General features: G+C 48.6%; 1 protein-coding gene across 1 annotated transcript in view; it reads right to left on the reverse strand.

Moving 5' to 3' along the window:
* Positions 1-21,301, reverse strand: part of NAA25 (N-alpha-acetyltransferase 25, NatB auxiliary subunit) — a 792,299-nt gene that overhangs the window by 217,792 nt on the left and 553,206 nt on the right. The window contains exon 18 of the mRNA XM_085636118.1: positions 7,744-7,987. Coding sequence (XP_085492244.1) covers positions 7,744-7,987 — 244 coding nt within the window. The remainder of the gene's footprint in view (positions 1-7,743; positions 7,988-21,301) is intronic.

Below are 21,301 nucleotides of genomic sequence, written 5' to 3' on the forward strand. Positions count from 1 at the left end.
CCCCTGGGGAGCCCCCCAGAGGCCTCAGTATGGGCCAAACCAGCCCCTCCAGACCCACCTGGTGCCTTCAGCCTTCTCTCCTCCAGGATTTGAAGCCTGATTTTCATTCTGTCCCTCAGGGTCCTGGCAGAGAACGAGTGGCAGATATCACAGCCTTCAGGCACGTGGGACTGGGGAAGGCAACCTATACACACCTCGTGTGGATCAGTTTTAGCCTTCTTTCTACCACATTCCGGGCACTTGTCGAACAAGCCAGGCATGTTGACAGTATCAGCCACTAAGCACTTGAAAAAGTGACAAAAAACTACAATAAACCCTTGAAAAGGGGAGAGCTCAATGCTCCAGGGTCCTGCTAGCAGGAGCCGGAAAAAAGAACTGAAAGTAAATGGGACCTGCTGGGCATTCTGGGATACTGGGGAAAGTTCTGGAAACCTGGAAAGTTTTCTTAAAGGCACAGTATCCTGTTTTAAGCCACATAATGGCAGCCTATGGGGCTTGTCTGTACACTCCTTCCTCTCTATCATTCCAGAGGCTTTTGCTGGTAGAGGCAGGGTTTTTTCCTATGTGGAGAAAAGCTGGACAGGCAGTGCTGTTTGTGGATGTTGGTGGAATTCTAGTTGAAGTACTGGACAGTGTAGCCTGTGGGTATAGGCTGCATTATCTGTCTTTAAATTAAATTCTCTCTTAAAGGTGTATGCAGGTCTGCATGATTTGTCACCTTTAGAGATTATTTTTTATTGCTCCGGGGTCCACGCACATGGGCGGGACTATTCACTAGATTATGACTATACACAGAGATCCCCTACTACAGAACTAGGGACAGAAGGACTTTACTACTGACCATCATCAACTGAGAAAGTAATGGCAACGCATATTCAAAACAAAGTTAATACGGTTTTAGTTATGTCAGAGTGAAATCTGTTGGACATTAAGAACCAAAAAACCTGCACATTATTATGACTGAGCATTTCTTAACGAACACATGGACTTGGGGGTCTTACCAGAAAGGTGCTGAACTCTTGCAGGAATGGGGATAGCACAGCAGAACAAAGAAAGGAGATAGACTGGTCATCAATGTCTATCCTGAGGTTTGGTGCAGCGCCAGGGTAATGGCCATTTCTCCAGTATTAGAAACTTTCATAGATTCCCATGCTTGAGTCATTCAGCGGTATATCCAAAAAGCAGTGCTTAAACCAATACAAAGCAGAAAAAAGGCCTAGGCCCATTTCAGTTTTGTAACCCATAACTCTCGTTTTGTGAAAGAGACCAAAAATAATCCGTGAACCAATCAGGACCCTTCACCCTCTCCAACCCTCCTTAGACCTTCAGATTTTCGAGCACTTGTGCCCAAGATAACCCTGTGCACAAATCCAAAGGTGAGCCTCTCTGGGGAGGAGGGTGGGTCTCGTGAATCTATGAACGTTTCCAATACTGGAGAACAACAGTTACAGGTAAGTAACTTATTTTCCTACTCCAGTAATAGATATTTCATGGATTCACATGCTTGAATCAGAGTAGCTAGCAGTACATAGAACATTTTATTCTGCATGAACATGAACACATGCAAGAGTGTCCTTTAAATTGTCCATTTGTAGGGAGAACTCTACAATTGAAAACAACATAGAGAATAAACAGTTCTTTTGGAAACCACCACATTATAAATCTATACACAATGAGAAATGCATTTATAATAAAAAGTGCATATTTTAACAGTAAAAAGAAAGGAGGGATGAAAGAGAGCTCACCGTCGCTGGAAAAGGTTTCTCAGCACCGCCTGTCCCACTGCCACATAATTGTCAGTGGCTGCATCCAGGCAGTAATGTCTGATGAGGTGAAGGTGTGTGTACTCTTCCAGGTAGCAGCCCTGCATATATCCTGGATAGGTACTCCAGCAAACAACGCAGTGGATGTAGATACTGCTCTCGTCGAATGAGCACAAACCCGTGCTCCCAAAGGCTTCCCTGCTGCTTGATGGCAATATTGGATTGAGCTTGCAATCCACCGAGCAATTACTCTTTTGGAAAGAGGATAGCCCTTTCTGGGTACACTGAAAGATACAAAGAGCTGTGACTATTTGCGAAAAGCTTTTGTTCTTTGTAGATATAATTTCAGACAACGCTGGATATCCAGCGAAGGGAGAGTCCTCTCCGCTGCAGTAGTCGGTTGAAGAAAGAACCTCTTTAGGATAAGAGGTTCATTCAAGTGAAAGTCTGATGGTACTTTGGGTATAAACTTTGAATTAGTTCGAAGGACTATACGATCCTCTTTAAACTGTAGAAAATGTTCCTGTATGGTCAGGGCTTGAATCTCCCCAACTCTCCTGGCCGATGTGAACGCCAGGAGAAGGGCCAGCTTCTAAGAAAAGAATTTAAGGTCCGCCCAGAAAATGGGTTCAAAGGAATGCTTCATGAGCTGCGATAGCACTATATTCAGCTGCCAGAGAGGTAGCGGAGGTTTGACTGGGGGAAAGGTATGAAATAATCCTTTCATTAACTGTTTTAGGATTCTTTCCGACCATAACAATGGTCCTTATGAGGTCCTTCTATAACGGAATATAGCGACTAGATTAATTTATTGACACATGTGCTAATCCAGATTTCACCAAAAGTAGAATGTAAGGAAGAATCTCATGAGAGGCAGACGTTAGAGGATGATTAGATTAGATTAGACTAGACTCCTGGCACCATGAACAGAATCTCCTCTATTTTATCCTGTACGTCTAATTCGTACTCTATGCTCTAGCATTTGAGAGAATATTCCTGCATTCAGATGGCAGTTCTAGATGCTGGAATTCACTGTGTTCAGGAGCCATGCTGCTAAACGAAGTGACTTGGGGTCTGGATGAAGCACTTGTCACCGAGACATCGTCAAGAGAGATGGAATGGGTTGAAGGAGAATCGGTTGAGTTTCCGATAAAAGGAGAAGCTCAATGAACCAGTGTTCTCTGAACCGCAATGGGGCTATCGGGATCATTCTGCACAGCTCTCTTGATCTTCATGAGAAGACTTGGTAGAAGGAGAACCGGGAGAAAGACGTAGGCAAAGACGCCTGACCAGGCCATCAAACACACATTCTCCCAGGATCCCTGTTGGTGACGCCAACTTGCAAAGAAGCTGCATTTTTTGTTCTGAGCTGTCGCAAAGAGGTCCACTGTCGGTTTGCCCCACTTTAGAAAGATATTGTCTAGGGTTTCCTGATTGATCTCCCACTCGTGGCAGATTGACTTGAGTCTGCTTAATGTGTCTGCCTTGACATTTTGATCCTCCGGAAGGTGTCCTGCTTTTAGCGAGAATCCATTCTAAACAGCCCATTTCCAGATTCTCTGGTCCTCCTCAGAGACAGAGAAATCTCGTGCCGCCTTGTTTGCTGAGATAATGCATTGCTGTTGTGTTGTCTGTCCTGATCAGCACTGCCGAGTTCTTTATCCACTGGAGAAAAGCCAGCAATACTAATCTCTCTGCCCTGAGTTCCAATAGATTGATGTGAAGTTGTTGGTCTTGACTCTGCCAACGCCCACTGACCTGGAGGTCTTGAAGGAAGGCCCCCCCCAACCATCCAGGAAAGCATCAGTGGTGTTGACCTGTGGAACCGGCATGGTTAGAAAGGAAAGGCCGACTTAGATATTTTGACGTTGGGTCCACAAAGACACGGCCTGTATCATACCTGGTATGATTGTGATGATATCCTCGAAGGACCCCACAGCTCGATGCCATTGCCGATCCATTTCCTCCTGTAATGGACACACCCTTAACCGGCAAAAAGGGACGAGAGGGATGCATGAAGACACTGTCCCCAGGAGTGACTTATAGCGGCGTACTGAAAGTGACTTTCTTCTTGTGAATGCTTGGGACAGAGATTAGCTTCTGCTGTCTCTCAAGAGAAGGAAACGCTCGGTTTATTGTGGTGTTCAGAATTGCCCCTAAGAACGTAATGCTCTTGGGAGGATGGAGAGAAGATTTCCCCTTGTTCAGAGTCAGGGCTAATTCGGCAAACAGTCTTGTGCATGCCACCATGGACAATTGAGCAGCTGCGTGTGAAGGTGCGTTGATCAACCAGTCGTCCAGATACGGAAATACCCGATGCCTTTGTTTCCTCAGAACAGCGGTCACTGGAGCCAGACATTTTGCGCAAATCCTTGGGGCGGACTTGAGGGCAAACGGCAGCACCTTGAACTGGTAATGGCTTCCGGCTACGACAAATCGAAGGTACTGCCTGTGGGAGGGATGGATGGGGGATGTGAAAATATGCATCTTGTAAGTCTAAGGTGGTAATATGATCTCCTAGGTTTAGGAGTATCAGAATGTCCTGAAGGGAAACCATCCGGAAAGACTTTTTTTTAGATAACTATTTAGAGCTCTCAGAGCCAGGATAAGACGCCATTGAAGAAAGTTCTTGCGAACCAGAAAGAAACGGGAATAAAAATCCCTTACCCCTCTGGGAGATTGGTTCTATTGCTCCTTTTGTGAGCATTGTAAGAATCTCCAAGCGCATGAGTTTTAGATGATTAACTTTCTGGCGTCCCGGAGGAGTACAAGGAGGGATCTGAAGGAACTCCAATGCATGGCCAAATTGTATTAGATTGAGGACCCATCGGTCCGTGGTTATTTTCTGCCACTGGTAAAGATGAAAATAAATTTGTCATCCCAGGGGAACTTCTGGAGAAGAGGAAATAAAAACTAGCCGGAGCCTGAAGCTTGTCATTGACGTCTTGAAGTGTCTCTCCCCTCCCCCCCCCCCCCCCCCCCGACGGCCTGTTTTCCTTCTGGGGGCAGATCTAGAGTACGCCCCTGACTGTTGCGGTCGTTGAATATACTGCTGATGGTATGGTTGGGAAGAAGTAGCGTAAGAGGGCTATCTGTATTGTTGGTGTCCCCTTCTGTAGGATGGAAGGCCTCTTCCTCTGGCTCCTCTAAAGGGCACTTTCCGATATTGTAGTGTCCCTACAGCCTTCGCTGTATCGGTATCTTTCTTGATATCGTGCAGCGCATCGTCCATATGCTTCCCTAATAAAGCCACTCCATCGAAAGGAAGGTCCAGGATCTAATTTTGGACCTCTGGTCTAAATGATGTTGCTTGTAGCCATCCTTGACGGCGCAAAACCGCTGTACCCACCTCCCCCCGCGATCTGAAATGTCCATCGCACAATCTATTACTTCTGCAGAAGCGCTCACCCTCCTGGATAATTTTCTTCACCTCAGGTCTACTTTCTCCTGGAAACTGATCCATATATGGAGCTAGGTCACACCACATCTGTCAGTCGTATCTGCCCAATATGGCAAGGGCATTAGCCACTCTGACCAACAGAGCTGACATTGAGGAGAAACGCTTAACAGCGTTACCTAGGTGTCTGCCTTCTCTATCCGGCTGTGTTGTAATGGGTGCAGATGGATTTTGGGATTTCCGTTGAGCTGCCTGGGAAATAACGAAATCCGGTTTGGGATGGCTCACCAAACAGGCTGGAGCATCCTCTGGTGCTTTGTACTTTTTCTTTTCCAACCTGGAGAGTACTGGTGTTACTGTCGCTGGTGTTTTAACGACCTTAAGAACTTCCTCCCATATGCGACTTATTATCGGGTTGGCCCTCACCAACTTCCTACATGGCTCCTTAAAATCATAAACACCAAGTCTGTGCAGCTGGCATAGGTAGGTCAAATCTTTTTGCAGCTCCTTCCAGCAAGTTATGAAATCCACCAATATCCTCGGGTGGAGAGTCAACCGGTACCGGAGAGGGAGAAAAAGGCGTGGGAATGAGGTAGTCATCCCATTCTCTTTTAGGATCTGTAATTTCTCCACCCTCTTGGTCGTAGTCCATAGTAACCGGATCTTGTTGAGGTATTGGTGGAGGCGATCCCTGTAAGGGTTCCGCCAGCACAGCTTGGCTCATCAGAGTAGATGGTATAGATTGTGGGCGAGGAACTGCTGATGGCATTTCTTGATACACAGAAGCTGGGGGAAATCTCTTCCTGTAGTCAGCCAGCATAAATTGTAGGTCCGTCAACAAAGAGGACAGTATGTAAACCACTTCCTCCTGATAACTCTGGTGGTATTGTTCCTGAGGAGGGAATTGATATTCTCCATATTCCTCATCAAGGTCGTCCTCGAGACACTGAACGTGCAGCTGGGATGGGCTACTTGCATAGCCTTAAGGTCCTTTGTCTTCTACCTCAGAATCCTGCTCTTCTAGCAGGTGAGATGGCAAAAGAGGCGTAACTTTGCTAGGAGACGTGATTTCATTACCTAGCGTTTTCTGACCTGTCCGTTTTTTTCCCCTGGTCGACGAGCCAATCGACGAGATTGCGGACGACACCATTAAAATTGCAGCTGACAGCGGTAACCTGGAAACCATCCATATTGTCTAGCCGCCATCGACGACGTGGTTACTGTCGTCGTTGAAAACCCCACCATTAGCGACACCGTAATTATCGTTGACGATACCGGCATCGAAATGGTAGTCGACGGTGATGAAATCTTTGTCGGCGGTGCTCCCAACTCTGCCGTGGACACGGAGACCTTCTTTGATAGCAGGCGCATCTCAACCTTCGTCGACGACATAGATGGTTTCTTCGTTGACGATGAGGATTTAGTTAACGTTTTTACTTCAGGAGGCAGTGAAGGCGGCTTTTTGAAGGAGTGCCTGACCTGAGGGGGTGTCTTAGGTGGCTCGGAACTCATCTTTTTTTGCATTTTTATCCCCCGAAGCATGTCCCTTACTCACTGAGATTTTGAGGGACTGCGCCCATGAGACCCTTGAGTGGTCTTTTTAAGGGTTTTTCCTGGACACTCCTCAGAAGAATGAGTATGTGGTGATCTTTTATGGGACCTCCTGGATGAGGAAGAGGATGCCTCATCACGGTCACTAAAAATTACCTCCTTTCTGGCTTTTAGCTTTTAAAGCCATATCAAAAGTCGTCCCTCACGATCCCTTAAGGTCTTACTAGAAAAGGTATGACATACCTTACAGTCCTTTGCTTGATCGTCTGGATAGAGGCAATAAATATAGTCCTCATGAGGGTCATCAGTAAAAAGCTTCTTCTTGGAGAAGGTAGCACAGGCTCTAAAGAAACCCTTTTTCTCCTTTCCGGACATAATAAAGTCAGAGTGATAACCAACCAGTGCTGAAGAATCCTGCAGCTGAAATCTGAAATGAAAGCTAAGAATATTGTCCAAAATCACTAATTAACAAGAGAAAGCAGAGCAGAGCTTAGGAGACACACTAGCACAACGTGCGGTAGAAAATCTGAAGGTCTAAGGTTCTCTCAGAAGGGTTCTAGAGGGTGAAGGGTCTAATTGGTTCAAGAATTATTTTTTCTCTCTTTTACAAAACGAGAGTTATGGGTTACAAAACTGAAATGGGCCTAGGCCTTTTTTCTGCTTTGTAATGGGTTAAGCATTGCTTTTTTGATATACTGGGGACTCCAATCTCAACGACGGGGAATGACTCAAGCATGTGTATCTATGAAGGTTCCAATACTAGAGTAATAAAAGATATCCAACAGCTTCGGTATATACCTTCACACTAGTCAGTCTAAACATAAAGCACCAGCAAGAGTATGAGCAAGACTACATGTGGTGATGTTCTGTAGGATGGCAAGAAAGCCAGTGAGAAGCCATTAAGCATATGGTAAAGCTGGTGAAGCAAACCAATGAGTGATGCAGGAAAATGCAAGTGTATTACATACTATAACTGGCAAACGGCAGGACAATTAAGGCTTGAATTAAGAATATCGTCTTGTGGCAGCTTACCTGGATGTTCTGTTCTGTAAACCGTTTTCCTGAGTCCACTGCACTCTCCAGCTGATGAAGCAGAGAACGGATTATATCAATTTTTGATGAAACACCGTTTTCCGTGGTCTTTTCTGAATTCTTTGGCTCAGGTGTATGGATGAGCGATGCAATTCCACTAACCAACCTTAAGGTTAAGGACCGGATTTTCAACCATATTGTTTCTTCCTCCAGTGATAATTTCATGTGCTCTTCTGAAATGTCCCTGAAAACAGAAATCAGCTATTTAACACATCATGGCATGGATATATGATTTTCTCCCTTCAAAAGTATTGTAAAGAGTAGATATTCAGTTTTCAGAGAAGAAAATATTACTTCCCTTCATTAACAGCATTCCTGGTGGATACATAATTAATTGTCCCCCAGATCCCTCATATTATCACTACCTCTTTCTTTGTCCCAAGAATGGCTCTTCATTGCCACCAGTTGGCACCAAATGGCTCCAGCATGTGACGTCACTGGAGCATATTAGGAGCCAACCAGTCTGGTAACAGTTCCAGAGCCTTGTGATGTAATTAATCACAGCACTAGTCCATTGGAGAAGGAGGTGACCAATTGCTAGGAAGATTAAGTATACCACAGGTAAGTAACCTGATTGATACTTTTTCCTGCAGATTCCTCACCTTATAAATGTGTCTGAAAGCAGTACCTCCCTGGGAGGTGTGGCTAGTTAATCAAGTAAATAATGCAAAACTGCTCAGGCAAAGTACCGGCCACTGCGTCCCTCAGATGTGAGGCCGTAGTGCTATGTAAAGTATGCAAGAACTACCAAGTAAGTCGGCAAATCGTGGAAACTGGAACGCCTCTGGAAAAAGCTGTGGTAGCAGGAAGGGCCCTTGTGCAATTAGTACAAATGTGCACCAGAGAAAATTTCCCGGACAGGGTAAAGAATATCTTAAATAACCCAATACAAAATGTGAGCTTGCCCACCACCTTGCCCATTTTACTTCCAGCCTAGCCCATAAAGAGCTGCTCATTAACTCTGTCTTTCCCTGTGTGGTCAATGTATTATTACACCACATGCCTAGGGTCCAGCCTATGCAGACAATCAATCTCCTTGGTTAAAATCTTGGGTGAAAAAAAAAAGATGAAAGCTTAATAGACTGGACCATATGATACACAGAGACCGCATTGAGTGAGAAGACGGACAGGTGAGAAGGACCAACTTATCTAGGTAGAAAATAATGCAGTGCCTAAAGTCCTCTGATTCTGTGATCAGAAGTAATCACCAATGATGGAATTGTTTTTAAGAGTAGTCAAACGGGGCAACCAAGCATCAACTTGAATGGAGATGCCATCAAGAAGATGAAAACCAGGCTAAAATCCAACGAAGAACAATAAAAGAGTGTGAAGGAACAATGAAGACAAAACTTTCAGAAAACGCATCACTAACAGCGATTTAAATAGTGACGGTTGATCAGGAACACAAATGCAGACAACAAAAGCCCACTCAGAAAGAGAGGCTTAAGTATGACCAGAGCAACACAGTGTACCATAAGCTGCTTGCCCAATCGGAAACAGCCGCACCTTTTCCTCCTGCACTTCCAGCAGCACTTTGGACAAAGATGAGTACAGCAGACCCTGAGACTAGCTTAACATACAGGCAATCCCTAGACAATCATCCAGCTGGAAATGAACAGCAAAACAGATGGCACTTTCTGTTGTTGCCAGTGGCAAAGAGATCCACAAACAAACCCCAATCTGCAGAAGCTAACCAACTTCACCTTGAGGTGTGTCTCCTACGTGTGATCCTTCAGCAAGACCCAACCAAGGGCATCCACTTTGGGACTCGGAGTTGAGCCACTTGTTGGAAAGCTCCTAGTAGCAGTGCCCATGTCTACAGGAGGACCACTCCTCAACATTGATTCAACGACCCCACACCACTCGGCTTATTGATATAATGGACATTAGTGATGTTCAACAGTATGTCAAAGTTGCCATTAAGATGGAATGGAGAATGACCTTCAAGGCAAGACAGTACGCCCACAGCTTGGGTACATTTATAGTAACTGCTCCCAGATGAGCACACTAGGCCAGCAAGAATTTCTGACCACAGTAGCTTGTGGAGGGCTGGGAGGGCGATCCCTTAGAAGGTCTGAGGGGTCCATACCCGAAAGCAGATCATGACACACATTAATCCACACCAAAGCCAAGAGACCTCCTTGGTATTGCATGCACTGCCACCGCAAGGGGCTCATTCACGTACTGGTGCAAAGCACCAAAATAGCACACAAATCTAGGAGGTAAAGCAAGCACAAGGCCTGCAGGACTGAGTCAGACACATTTGAATCCCCGCCCGAATATTTACAATCCTTCTTCATGACAGAAAGGCCGTCAAAAAGGTTGCATCACGCACTGTTCCAATGAAGATCTACCTTTTCTACAAGTGAGTTGGGACATTGATGCGGAGGCCATAGTCATGGAGAAAAGCAATCAGCCACTGGAGTTGTTCATGGACCCTCGCCGGCGGCTTCAACATCACAAGTCAGCCATTCAAATATAGGAGGAGATGTCACATGGCCCATGGGGACATTTTCGTCTTCTCTAAGTTGGCATGAGCACGCTGCAGACTGTCCACAGCTTTGCGCATGTTACTACACAACTTTATTTTTGCAAATGCCTCTTTTGCAGTTTTAGCATGGGAACCTACCGCTGTGTACACTCTGCCGGTTCCTAGGATTTAGTCTGAACCTTGTGAACAAGGTCAATAAGGAGTAGTTTCTTTTCTGTAACTCCAGTTCTGTAGTAGGGGTATCTCTGTTATAGTCATCATCTAGTGAATAGTCCCGCCCATGTGCGTGGACCCCGCAGCAATAAAAATAATCTCTTAAGTTGTCAAGCCATGCAGACCTGCATCTACACTTAAGAGAGGATTCCAAGACAGATAATGCAGCCTATATCCACTGGCTACACTGTCCAGTACTTCAACTAGAAAATTCCACCAACATCCACCAACAGCACTGCCTGCCCAGATTTCTCCACAGAGAAAAACCTGCCTCTACCAGCAAAAGCCTCTGGAATGATAGAGAGGGAGGAATGGACAGACAAGCCCCATAGGCTGCCATTATGTGGCTCGGAACAGGATACTGTGCCTTTAAGAAAACTTTCCAGAACTTTTACAGTATCCCAGAATGCACAGCAGGTCCCTTTTACTTTCAGTTCTTTTTGAAGGCGTAGCACGCCAGACCTGTAGCATTCCTTATATTAACATTTATCTCTCCACCGGGGAGGCAGGCGGGCGCTTAGGACTATAACAGATACCCCTACTACAGAACTGGAGTTACAGAAAAGAAACTACTCCTTCTGTAGTAGGGGATCTCTGTGTATAGTCATAATCTAGTGAATAGAATGGCTAGCCCATCCCCACACCAAAACGGCGGTGGAGAAGATTACAAAATAATACGACTACTGTGCGAACAAATTTCGAAGCGAAGCCTGCCCAACCTGAGCATCTGCCCTGGCATCCGTGTCCAGACAGTAATGCGCAGCAAAGGTATGGACCGACTTCCAAGTGGCCGCCTTGCAGATTTCTGCAATCGGAACATTACGCAGCAAAGCCGTCGTGGCAGCTTTGCCCCTGGTGGAATGAGCCTTAGGTTTACCCCCTAAGGTTTTATTAGCCTTTTGGTAACACAATTGTATACAGGACACAATCCACCGAGAGATGGACTGTTTGTAGGTAGCAAGACCGGTCCCGACTGATCCATAATTGATAAACAACTGGTCTGACCTACGAATATCTTTGGTCTTATCAAGATAAAACTTCAACACCCTCCTAACGTCCAGGGAATGTAGAGACCTTTCCGCTGGAGAAGAGGGATTCTGAAAAAACGTAGGTAAAGTTATGGTCTGGTTGACATGAAAATCAGATATAACCTTAGGAAGAAACTTAGGGTGAGTACGCATAACAACCTTGGCAGCATGAAATACCGTATAAGGTTCTTGGCAACACAACGCCTGAAGTTCACTCACCCTGCGGGCCGACGTAATGGCCACTAGGAACGCCGCCTTCCAAGACAGGTGCTGCAACGAAGCCTTGTGAATAGGTTCAAAAGGCTCCTTCATCAATCTGGACAGCACCACATTCAATTCCCATGAAGGCGAGGGAAGTCTGACAGGAGGGAACACTTTCTTCAAGCCTTCCAAAAAATCCTTGATCACAGGGATCTGATAGAAGGAAGTCTGCGAAGGGCATTTCCTGAAAGCAGTCAAAGCAGCGAGATGGACCTTAATGGAATGGAAATTAAGGCCAGACTGCGCCAAATGCAAAAGGTACGGAAGGATGACATCTTCCTTACCTGTCGTCGGGTCAAACTGCTTGGACTTGCACCAGATGCAGAACCTCTTCCACTAAGCATAGGACGTTCTAGTGGTAGGACGTATAGCCTCCTTCAGTAGATCCATACAATCTGCTGGTAGATTCAAATGGCCATATTGCACTATCTCAGGAGCCATGCCGCCAAACTCAGACGAGAGGTTGGGGTGCACCAACTGCCCCCCGAACTTCGTGAGAAGGTCCGGCCTGCACGGCAGCCGTATGTGAGGAAGAAGAGACCGGTGAAGCAGGTCCGTGAACCACCACTGTCTGGACCGTTCCGGGGCAATCAGGATCATCCGCGCCCCGGACCGGGACAGCTTGAGGAGCACCGCCGGAATCAGGGGAATGGGTGGAAAAGCGTACAGAAAGCTGTTCGACCAATCGATCCATAGCGCATTCCCCAGCGTCCCCCGCTGGTAGTACCTGGATGCGAAATCTCGGCATTTGCTGTTTTCAGCGGTGGCGAAAAGATCTAGGTCTGGAGTCCCCCACCTTGCGAAGACGTCCCCTAGTACTTCGTCGTTTATGACCCATTCATGGTTTTCCTGAATCAGTCTGCTCAGTGCGTCCGCCTGAACATTCTGCACACCTGGCAGAAGCGTGGCCGTAATAGTCAGTCCTCGGGCCAGAAGCCAGTGCCAGATCGACTGCGCCTCCTGCGACAGCGTGCGTGATCTCGACACCCCCCTGCTTGTTGAGGTAATACATCATGGTTGTATTGTCCGTCTGCACGAGCAGCGAGTTGGTCTGGAAGGACGGATGGAAGGCCTTCAATGCCAAGTGAACGGCTCTGAGTTCCAGGAAATTGATGTGGTACGTCGACTCCACCGGGGACCACTTTCCTTGTATCTGTAAGTCTCCGGAATGCGCTCCCCAGCCGTGGAGAGACGCATCCGTCACGATACTCTGCGTGGGAATGTCCTTGTGGAAGGGAACCCCCCTGAGGAGATTGTCCGCCGAACACCACCACTTCAGCGACTGAAGAGCATGCAGAGATAGCCGTATCTTGTCGTCCCAAGAACCTGTCCTCTGATCCCACTGATCCTCCAAGCACTCCTGCAGTGGTCTCATGTGCAGCCGTGCGTGAGGAAGATACATGAGGCCATCGACCCCAGCAGCGAAGACACCTTCCTCACTGTCGTAGATGGCGCGGTCATAAGAGCCTGAGCCTTCCGAAGGAGTGATAACCGTCTCTCCTCCGAAGGAGACACACTTGCGGACAGCGTATTGAAGGAGGCCCCCCAAGTACTGTATGCACTGGACCGGAGTCGGGACAGACTTGGACATGTTGACGTGCAACCCTAGCTTGTTCAAGAGAACGCACGTCTTCTGGAAGTGCGCTTGTGCTTCCGAGAAGGAGAAGGCCTTGATCAACCAATCGTCCAGGGACGGGTAGACAAACACCTTGTTCCTCCGCAGGTGTGCAGCTACCACTGCCATGCACTTCGAGAAGGTCCTGGGCGCAGACTTTAGCCCGAATGGCAGTACTGTGTATTGATAATGATTGGCTCTGACTTGGAATCGCAGGAACTTCCTGTGTTTCCGTGCAATGGGCACATGGAAGTACGCGTCCTGTAGGTCTATGGCACAGAGCCAGTCTCCCCGTTGCAGCTGAGGGTAAATCTGATGCAACGATAGCATGCGAAATTTCTCTCTGCGAATCCATTTGTTTGCTTGCCGCAAATCCAGAATGGGCCTGAACTCGTTCTTGTCCTTCTTGCGAAGCAGGAAGAACCGAGAGTACAGACCTCTACCCCTTTGAGACATTTGAACGCTTCCCCCCACTGGAGTGGGTAACGGTTGAAGGGGTCGCTGTAGCGGACTGCTGGCCTCCTCTACCCTTCTGGCGCTTCTGGAAGAGTTTCCGGAACTGCTGGTGCTGTTGTTGCTGCTGTCCCGAGGCCTGCCCACGCCCTCTGCCTGCAGCCCCGAACAGTCTCTGGAACGGGCGCTTTTTCTTCTCAGGCTTCTCTAACCCGACAGCCGTCAGGGTCTCTGCCTCCGTCTTCATGCGGGCCATTTCGTCATCCGCATGCTGGCCGAACAGGGTTTCCCCCGAGAAGGGCAGGTTGGCCACTCTTTGTTGTGCCTCCGGTTTGAGAGAGTTAAGGCGAAGCCAAGCGTGACGCCGTTGGTTAATGCCATGACAATATCCATGTGCCGCTAACAGAGACATCCGCGGCCGCGCTGATAATCTGATTTGACACCAGCATCCCTTCACGCAAAGTCTCTAGAAAGTCCTCCTTGTCGCGAGGCAGCAGCTCCGCGTACTGCTGGAGAGACTCCAATAGGGCACAGTCGTAGCGCCCCAACAGAGCCCCGACACTCGCCGCCTTCATGGTGGTAGAAGCTGTCCCACAGACCTTTCTGCCCGCCGAGTCTAGCCAACGGCTATCCTTATCAGGCGGCACTGTCGAGGAAGGAGTGGTAGCATGCTGCTTCCTTGCCGCTGTCACGATGACCGAGTCCGGTTTCGGGTCCATCTTCAGAAAGGTCGGGTCCGATTCCGGCGCCCGATACTTCTTCAGGAGCCTTGAGGGGGCTGGTTTTGTCACCGCCGGAGTGAGGAACAACTCCGTAGCAGGCTCCACCAATCCCGGCACTAGTGGCAGCAGGGGGCGAGACAGGTGCTTCTTGTGCAGCGTCTCGAAGATCACGGACGTCGTAGGTGTTGGCACCGTCACCGTGATCCCTAGCTTGGCCGCACCCCTCAGTAGCACCTCCTGGAAGGAGACTACATCGTCGACAGGCGATACACCCGTCACTGGCGAGTCCGACAGCGTCGGCGAGTAGTCCCTGGTAGACGATTGGGTGCGGGATCAGGCTCTGCGCCTCCTGCGGCGTCGCCCAGACCGTCCACGGGTCCGTGATCTTCCTCTCCGCCCGGAGCTGGAGCGCGATCCGTTTGTCTTCGGCCGCCCAGCCGGCCTCACAGGCGCAGGTGGCGTAACCTGGTGCCACAGCCCCGGAGTACTCTTCGGCGGCATCGGATTCCTAGGCAACAACACCGACCGTGGCGGGGCCACAGGTGGGCCCGACGGTGTGTGAGGCGGAATGGGAGGAGGAGGAGGCGGAATGGGAGGAGGAGGAGGCGGAATGGGAGGAGGAGGAGGCGGAATGGGAGGAGGAGGAGGCGGAATGGGAGGAGGAGGAGGAGGCGGAATGGGAGGAGGAGGAGGCGGCGGAATGGGAGGAGGAGGAGGAGGAGGAGGAGGCGGCGAAATGGGAGGAGGAGGCGGAATGGGAGGAGGCGGAATGGGAGGAGGTGGAGGAGGAATGGGAGGAGGAGGAGGAATGGGAGGAGGAGGAGGCGGAATGGGAGGAGGAGGCAGAATGGGAGGAGGAGGCGGAATGGGAGGAGGAGGCGGAATGGGAGGAGGAGGAGGAGGCGGAATGGGAGGAGGAGGAGGAGGAGGAGGCGGAATGGGAGGAGGAGGAGGAGGCGGAATGGGAGGAGGAGGAGGAGGCGGACTGGGAGGAGGAGGAGGAGGAGGCGGACTGGGAGGAGGAGGCGGCGGCGGAATGGGAGGAGGAGGAGGAGGCGGAATGGGAGGAGGAGGAGGAGGCGGCGGAATGGGAGGAGGAGGAGGCGGAATGGGAGCAGGAGGAGGCGGAATGGGAGGAGGAGGAGGAGGAGACACCACTGAGTACACCAAGCCCGGTGACTCCGTCCTCTTCCCTTGTGACCCCGAGGGACTCCCGGCGTCAGGACTTCTCCTGCGCTGCCTCGGCGTCGAGGAGGAGGAGGAGACACCACTATGTACACCGAGCCCGGTGACTCCGTCCTCTTCCCTTGTGACCCCGAGGGACTCCCGGCGTCAGGACTCCTCCTGCGCTGCCTCGGCGTCGGCGAACGCCTCCTCGACGGCGAACGCCTCCGACAGGTCCTCGACGTCGGGGATCCCCTCGACAGTGACCTTCTCCTCTTTGTCGACGGCGAACGGCGACCTCGCTTCGACGGTGAGCGCCTACGCCGGAACTGGTCTCGACGCCGATGACGGAGAAGTCGACGTCGTCGACGAAGATGCTGACGTCGTCGACGGCGGACTGCTCAGCTCCCTCGATGGCGAGCGTCGATGCCGTTTCTCCCCAGAGCGATGGGGAGACGGGCAACAGACTGCAGCCATCCCCCTCGACGCCGTAGTCGACGGAGAATGGGGACGTTTGCTGGGCTTCCTGCCCCTGGGGAGCCCCCCAGGGGCCTCAGCATGTCCTGACCCACCTTGTGCCCTCAGCCCTCTGTCCTCCAGGCCTTGGAGCCTGATCTTCATCCTTTCTCTCAGGGTCCTGACTGAGAAAGATTGACAAATGTCACACTCCACTGGAACATGGGACTGGGGAAGGCAGACGATGCACACCCTGTGTGGGTCTGACTTAGCCTTCTTTCTCTCGCACTCTGGGCACTTGTCAAACAGGCCAGGCAGGTTGACAACACAGAGCACACACAAGAAGGAAGGCAACAAGGTACGTAATAAGCACTTGAAAAGTGAAAAATTCCAAATAAACCCTTGAAAAGGGAGAGCTCAATGCTCCAGGGTCCTGCTAGCAGGAGCCGGAAAAAAGAACTGAAAGTAAAAGGGACCTGCTGTGCATTCTGGGATACTGGAAAAGTTCTGGAAAGTTTTCTTAAAGGCACAGTATCCTGTTCTGAGCCACATAATGGCAGCCTATGGGGCTTGTCTGTCCATTCCTCCCTCTCTATCATTCCAGAGGCTTTTGCTGGTAGAGGCAGGTTTTTCTCTGTGGAAAAAGCTGGGCAGGCAGTGCTGTTGGTGGAATTTTCTAGTTGAAATACTGGACAGTGTAGCCTGTGGATATAGGCTGCATTATCTGTCTTGGAATTCTCTCTTAAGTGTAGATGCAGGTCTGCATGGCTTGACAACTTAAGAGATTATTTTTATTGCTCCGGGGTCCACGCACATGGGCGGGACTATTCACCAGATTATGACTATACACAGAGATCCCCTACTACAGAAACAAAGTCCCTTCTTATTTTGTTCTGGCCATGCCTTAGCACCTAGACGAAACATACTGGTGCAGCTGTTGTTTGGGACAATGTACTTTGTTCTTACTGGAATACACAAACAGGTAGCTGACACTTGGAGAGGGGCCTTTCCAGGGAGAAGAGTGAGATAGCACCTATGATGTAGATCTACCAACTATGGGCTAAGGTATGGTGTCTGCAGATAAAGCCCAGAGATCTTCTAAAATATGATAATACTACTTTTATGCAAGGGGAGGGAGGTTAGGCTTACTGTCTTTTCATAATGACATCTCCTTTCAGATTTATGGACTAACTGCTACGCTGACCGTATTTGTACTATCCATTTTTCTGCTTGTTGTGGCACATTTACTGCATATTATAGCACATTAGTTAAAATACATATTTTAAATTGGTTCGAGTCTGTGTCAGATCTTATTGTGGAAAAGTACAAGAGTGCGAGTGAAAGGGTGTGTCTTGTAACGGCGATTCCTGAGACAGGGGTGTGGAATTGAATAAATTATCTACTTGTCCATGGGGCAGGTTGCTTCATAAATCTACTTGTCCTGTAACAAAATCCAGTTGTCCCTCTTGTGCCATGTAATGTGGCGACAAATTACGGCAGCAAACTCATTATGTAAGAGTTCTGATAAAGCCTCTCTAATTATGCCAGGGCTTGTACCATAGTAGGGTTTGAATACTAGCAATTCCCTTATGTTGCTACATTTCTGCAGGTCTACATACTGGGGTTGAAGGAAGTGGTACGCAATAGTTCAAGGGTTGGAATGCTGTTTTGAGTCTGTGCAAACCTACTAACTTGCATGTTTTAAGAGTTTTCACCAACTCTTTTCTAATCTTTTCCCATACTGAAAAAGGTTGGAAATTTACTGGCAGTGGCAGACGTAAAACTTCTTCAGGGTTGGGAAAAAAAGTGGTTGGAGGAAAAGTGAACTTGAAACATTCAGATTTTCACATGAGCAAATCTACACAAGCACATTTGCTCATGCTAAAATGCAGTTCACAAATATTTTCTTGGAGTACTAATACTTGTCCTACTTCTGTAAATTCTTGTGAATTCACGGAGACTGTATATATGCACTTAATGCATGGATATATACCATGGATGCACTTTTGAGACTTTCTTTAATAATTGGGCCTCTAATTAGGCCTGGGGTTAACCATGACCTTTTGTGTTAAGTAAAATGATGTCTCTCTCTCCCTCTCTCCTTCTCTCGGTCTATCAGCTGGCTTCACTGCGACAGTATTCTGCTCTATTACAAGGAGAATATTGGCACACAAAGTAGTTTTGTTCAGTGCCTGGAACTGGGGTGACAATGTGTGCTTTTTGAGAGCAAAAACAGTTTTTTTGTGTGTTTTTGCCAATGCTTGTTAGGATGGTGAGGGCCCTGCAGCTCCCACACAGATAAGGGTTTACAAAAACCATGCCTAAACAAGTCACGCATTGACAAAACCAAAAGCCTGACCACCAATTTCAGACCTACTGGCTTTGCCAATGCTTGTTTATTTCTGTTTCCCACAATCGTATTTTAACTGGTTACACTGATTTTCCATTATGAATATTTTTAGGAAATACAAGCATACATCAACATGTTACTAAATGATGCTGCAAAGATATGGTACCTAAAATCTTAAAGTAGTTTAGCAAAAACATTTTTCCTACATTTATTTTGAAAGCAAAGAATCATCACTGTTGCTTTCAAGCTTCAGGAAAATATTTGCATATAATCAGGAAGCATTCTGGGAGCATTATACGTAGCCTCTGTTAGACCTGTCAGCCCTTTGGGTGGTCCCTCCTCATCATTATTTATTTTGTCCCACTTTTGCCTCAAACCCGGTTATGAATTTTTCCTTTTTGGGAACCACCAGACTTTAGTGTTGATGCAGGGTCAGGGAGCCATTTTCCCTACCCCTGGAACTTCTGTCTGAGAGCCTGTGACACAAAATGGTGGCCACCTGTGACATCATCAGAACCCACTGGAGATTTCTAGAACCTTCTGCAACATTCTGGAACCCTGTGACAGTTGAAGGCGGTTTAGAATGTTGGGAGGCCATCTCAGTGTGGCAGTTGGCACTTGACTAGAGAGGAGAGAGGACAGAGATTCAGAAGGAGGAAGGAGTGAGGCAGCAGGGGTGGAAACCAGTGCTTGGAGTGGGGTCCAGAAACCCACCCTTGATGCTAGTCCCTACTGACCAAGCCCAGCCTAGAGCCCTGTGTGGGACCAAGACCAGAAAAACCATCTAAAGGACCTGAACATTTGGAACAGGCCTTACAAAGGAAGAACAGCAAGTTCCTGACCTGTACAGCAGTGTTCTCCTCGAGTCCTGACGTCGAGAAGCCTGGAGACCTGGAGCCCGAGGTGGAGAAGCGGCGCTGACTGAAAGCAGACGTCGTACCCGGAGCCGCCAGAGGTCGATAGAGGGCGCCGACGGAGGTCGTGGAGTCACCGGAGGTCGAGTAGGAAGTCACCTGAGGTCGAGTTGAGGCGTCGACGGGGGAGTGAAGTCCACCCTCCGGAGTCGCCGGAAACCAAGGTGAAGTGCGCAGGAGGTCGGGAGTGGAGATCGCACTCCGGAGTCGCCTGAGGTCGAGGTGAAGCGCGCAGGAGGTCGGGAGTGGAGATCGCACTCCGGATTTGCCGGAACCCGAGGTGGAGCCGACGGAGGTCGGGAGTGGAGGTCGCACTCCGGAGACACCCGGAAGCGGGGAGACCGTGACCCTGTGACGCCGGAACACGACATCGAGCCAAGGCTGCCCAGCGACATCGATCCGGAGCCGCCTCACGGCACCGACCCGGCGTCAAGTAAAGCAGATCGACGCGACATTGAACCGAGGCCGCCCCGCGACATCGAACCGGAACCGCCAGACGGCATCGACACTGCGTCAAGTGGAACAGAGCGACGCGACATCGAACCGGAGCCGTCCAGCGACGTCGACACGGCGCCGAGCGGAGCCGATCATCGTGAAAAGGGCAGTAAGTGGTAGAAAGGGCATATGAGGCCCTGTGGAGCCCTAAAAGACCATTCTAGGGGCTAGAGGGGTGTTAGAACCAGCCTGGGAGTGCCAGGGGTGAACTGAGACTGGTGCAGTGACCTCTGTGAGGGGTTGTGTATTTTGGGAGAGCCAGATCCTTAGGTTACCCTTATTCTACCTCAGTTCAGGCCCAGCCTTGACCAATCTAGGTGGGACACCCCCCATGTCATCCAAATGACCACAAGCTGTACTTGGGCATAGTAAAACCAAACTACCTCAGGAAAGTGATGTGAACTGTAATTGTCATTAATTGTGTTATTTAAGTTATTGAAGGTGCTTTATTTATTGACTGTATTTATTGTCTGACTGTATTTATTCCTGCATTGTATTTATTGTCTGACAGTATTTATTAGCCACTTGTATTTATTGCACCCCTATTTATTCCTTGCTTATTTATGACCTGATCCTATTTATTGAAACCCCACTGTGGTATTATTTATTTGACCTGCTATTTTCAAGTAAAGTCTTATAGTATTGTATGTATGTTTTGAACCCTGCAACTGAGAGAAAATAAGATAAAGACAAACTACTTTCTTTCATAATTTTTACGGTGTAGTGTGGTTTTTGGAACGGATGAACGCATGGTTATTGTGAGGGTGTGACGTACGCTTAACACGGTGCCTGACCCCCAACCGCTCGAGCCAAGCTACCGTTGTGCTTGGAAACCTGGTGACTGCTGACCCGGTTGCCCGGTTTCCAACAGCCTCATATTACTAAACTTTGAAAACGTGTGTACATGTTTATACTGGAACCACCGTCAGTAGTGCAGGCAGAGATGACAACATTTACTTTTAGTGCTCACCCTAATAATAAAGGCTTTGCATTAATGAACCATAAATACAAGTTTGAACAGTGTTAACACATGGACACACATATTACCTTAACTGTAGACAATGCCCTTCCTTGATCCATAATGTGGTATTGTAAACTGACAGCTAAAGTGCCCCAAGGACAAAATAGACATGAAAAATTGTTGCCCTTGACCCCAAACAATGTCCCGGGCGTCGGGCTATAGGAATTCCACATCCCTGCTGAGAGATTCGGGAGTGTTGTGTTCTGGGGTGTCTAATCACTTGTGAGTAGGGAGAGCAAGTGAGACACTATAGTTAGTCGGTCCTGGGCTCATGGGTACTAAGATGGTAGGATGACTCCGTCCCTATGCATTAAG

Source organism: Triturus cristatus, chromosome 11 (genome assembly GCF_964204655.1).
Source record: "Triturus cristatus chromosome 11, aTriCri1.1, whole genome shotgun sequence".
NCBI classification, from domain to species: Eukaryota; Metazoa; Chordata; class Amphibia; order Caudata; family Salamandridae; genus Triturus; species Triturus cristatus.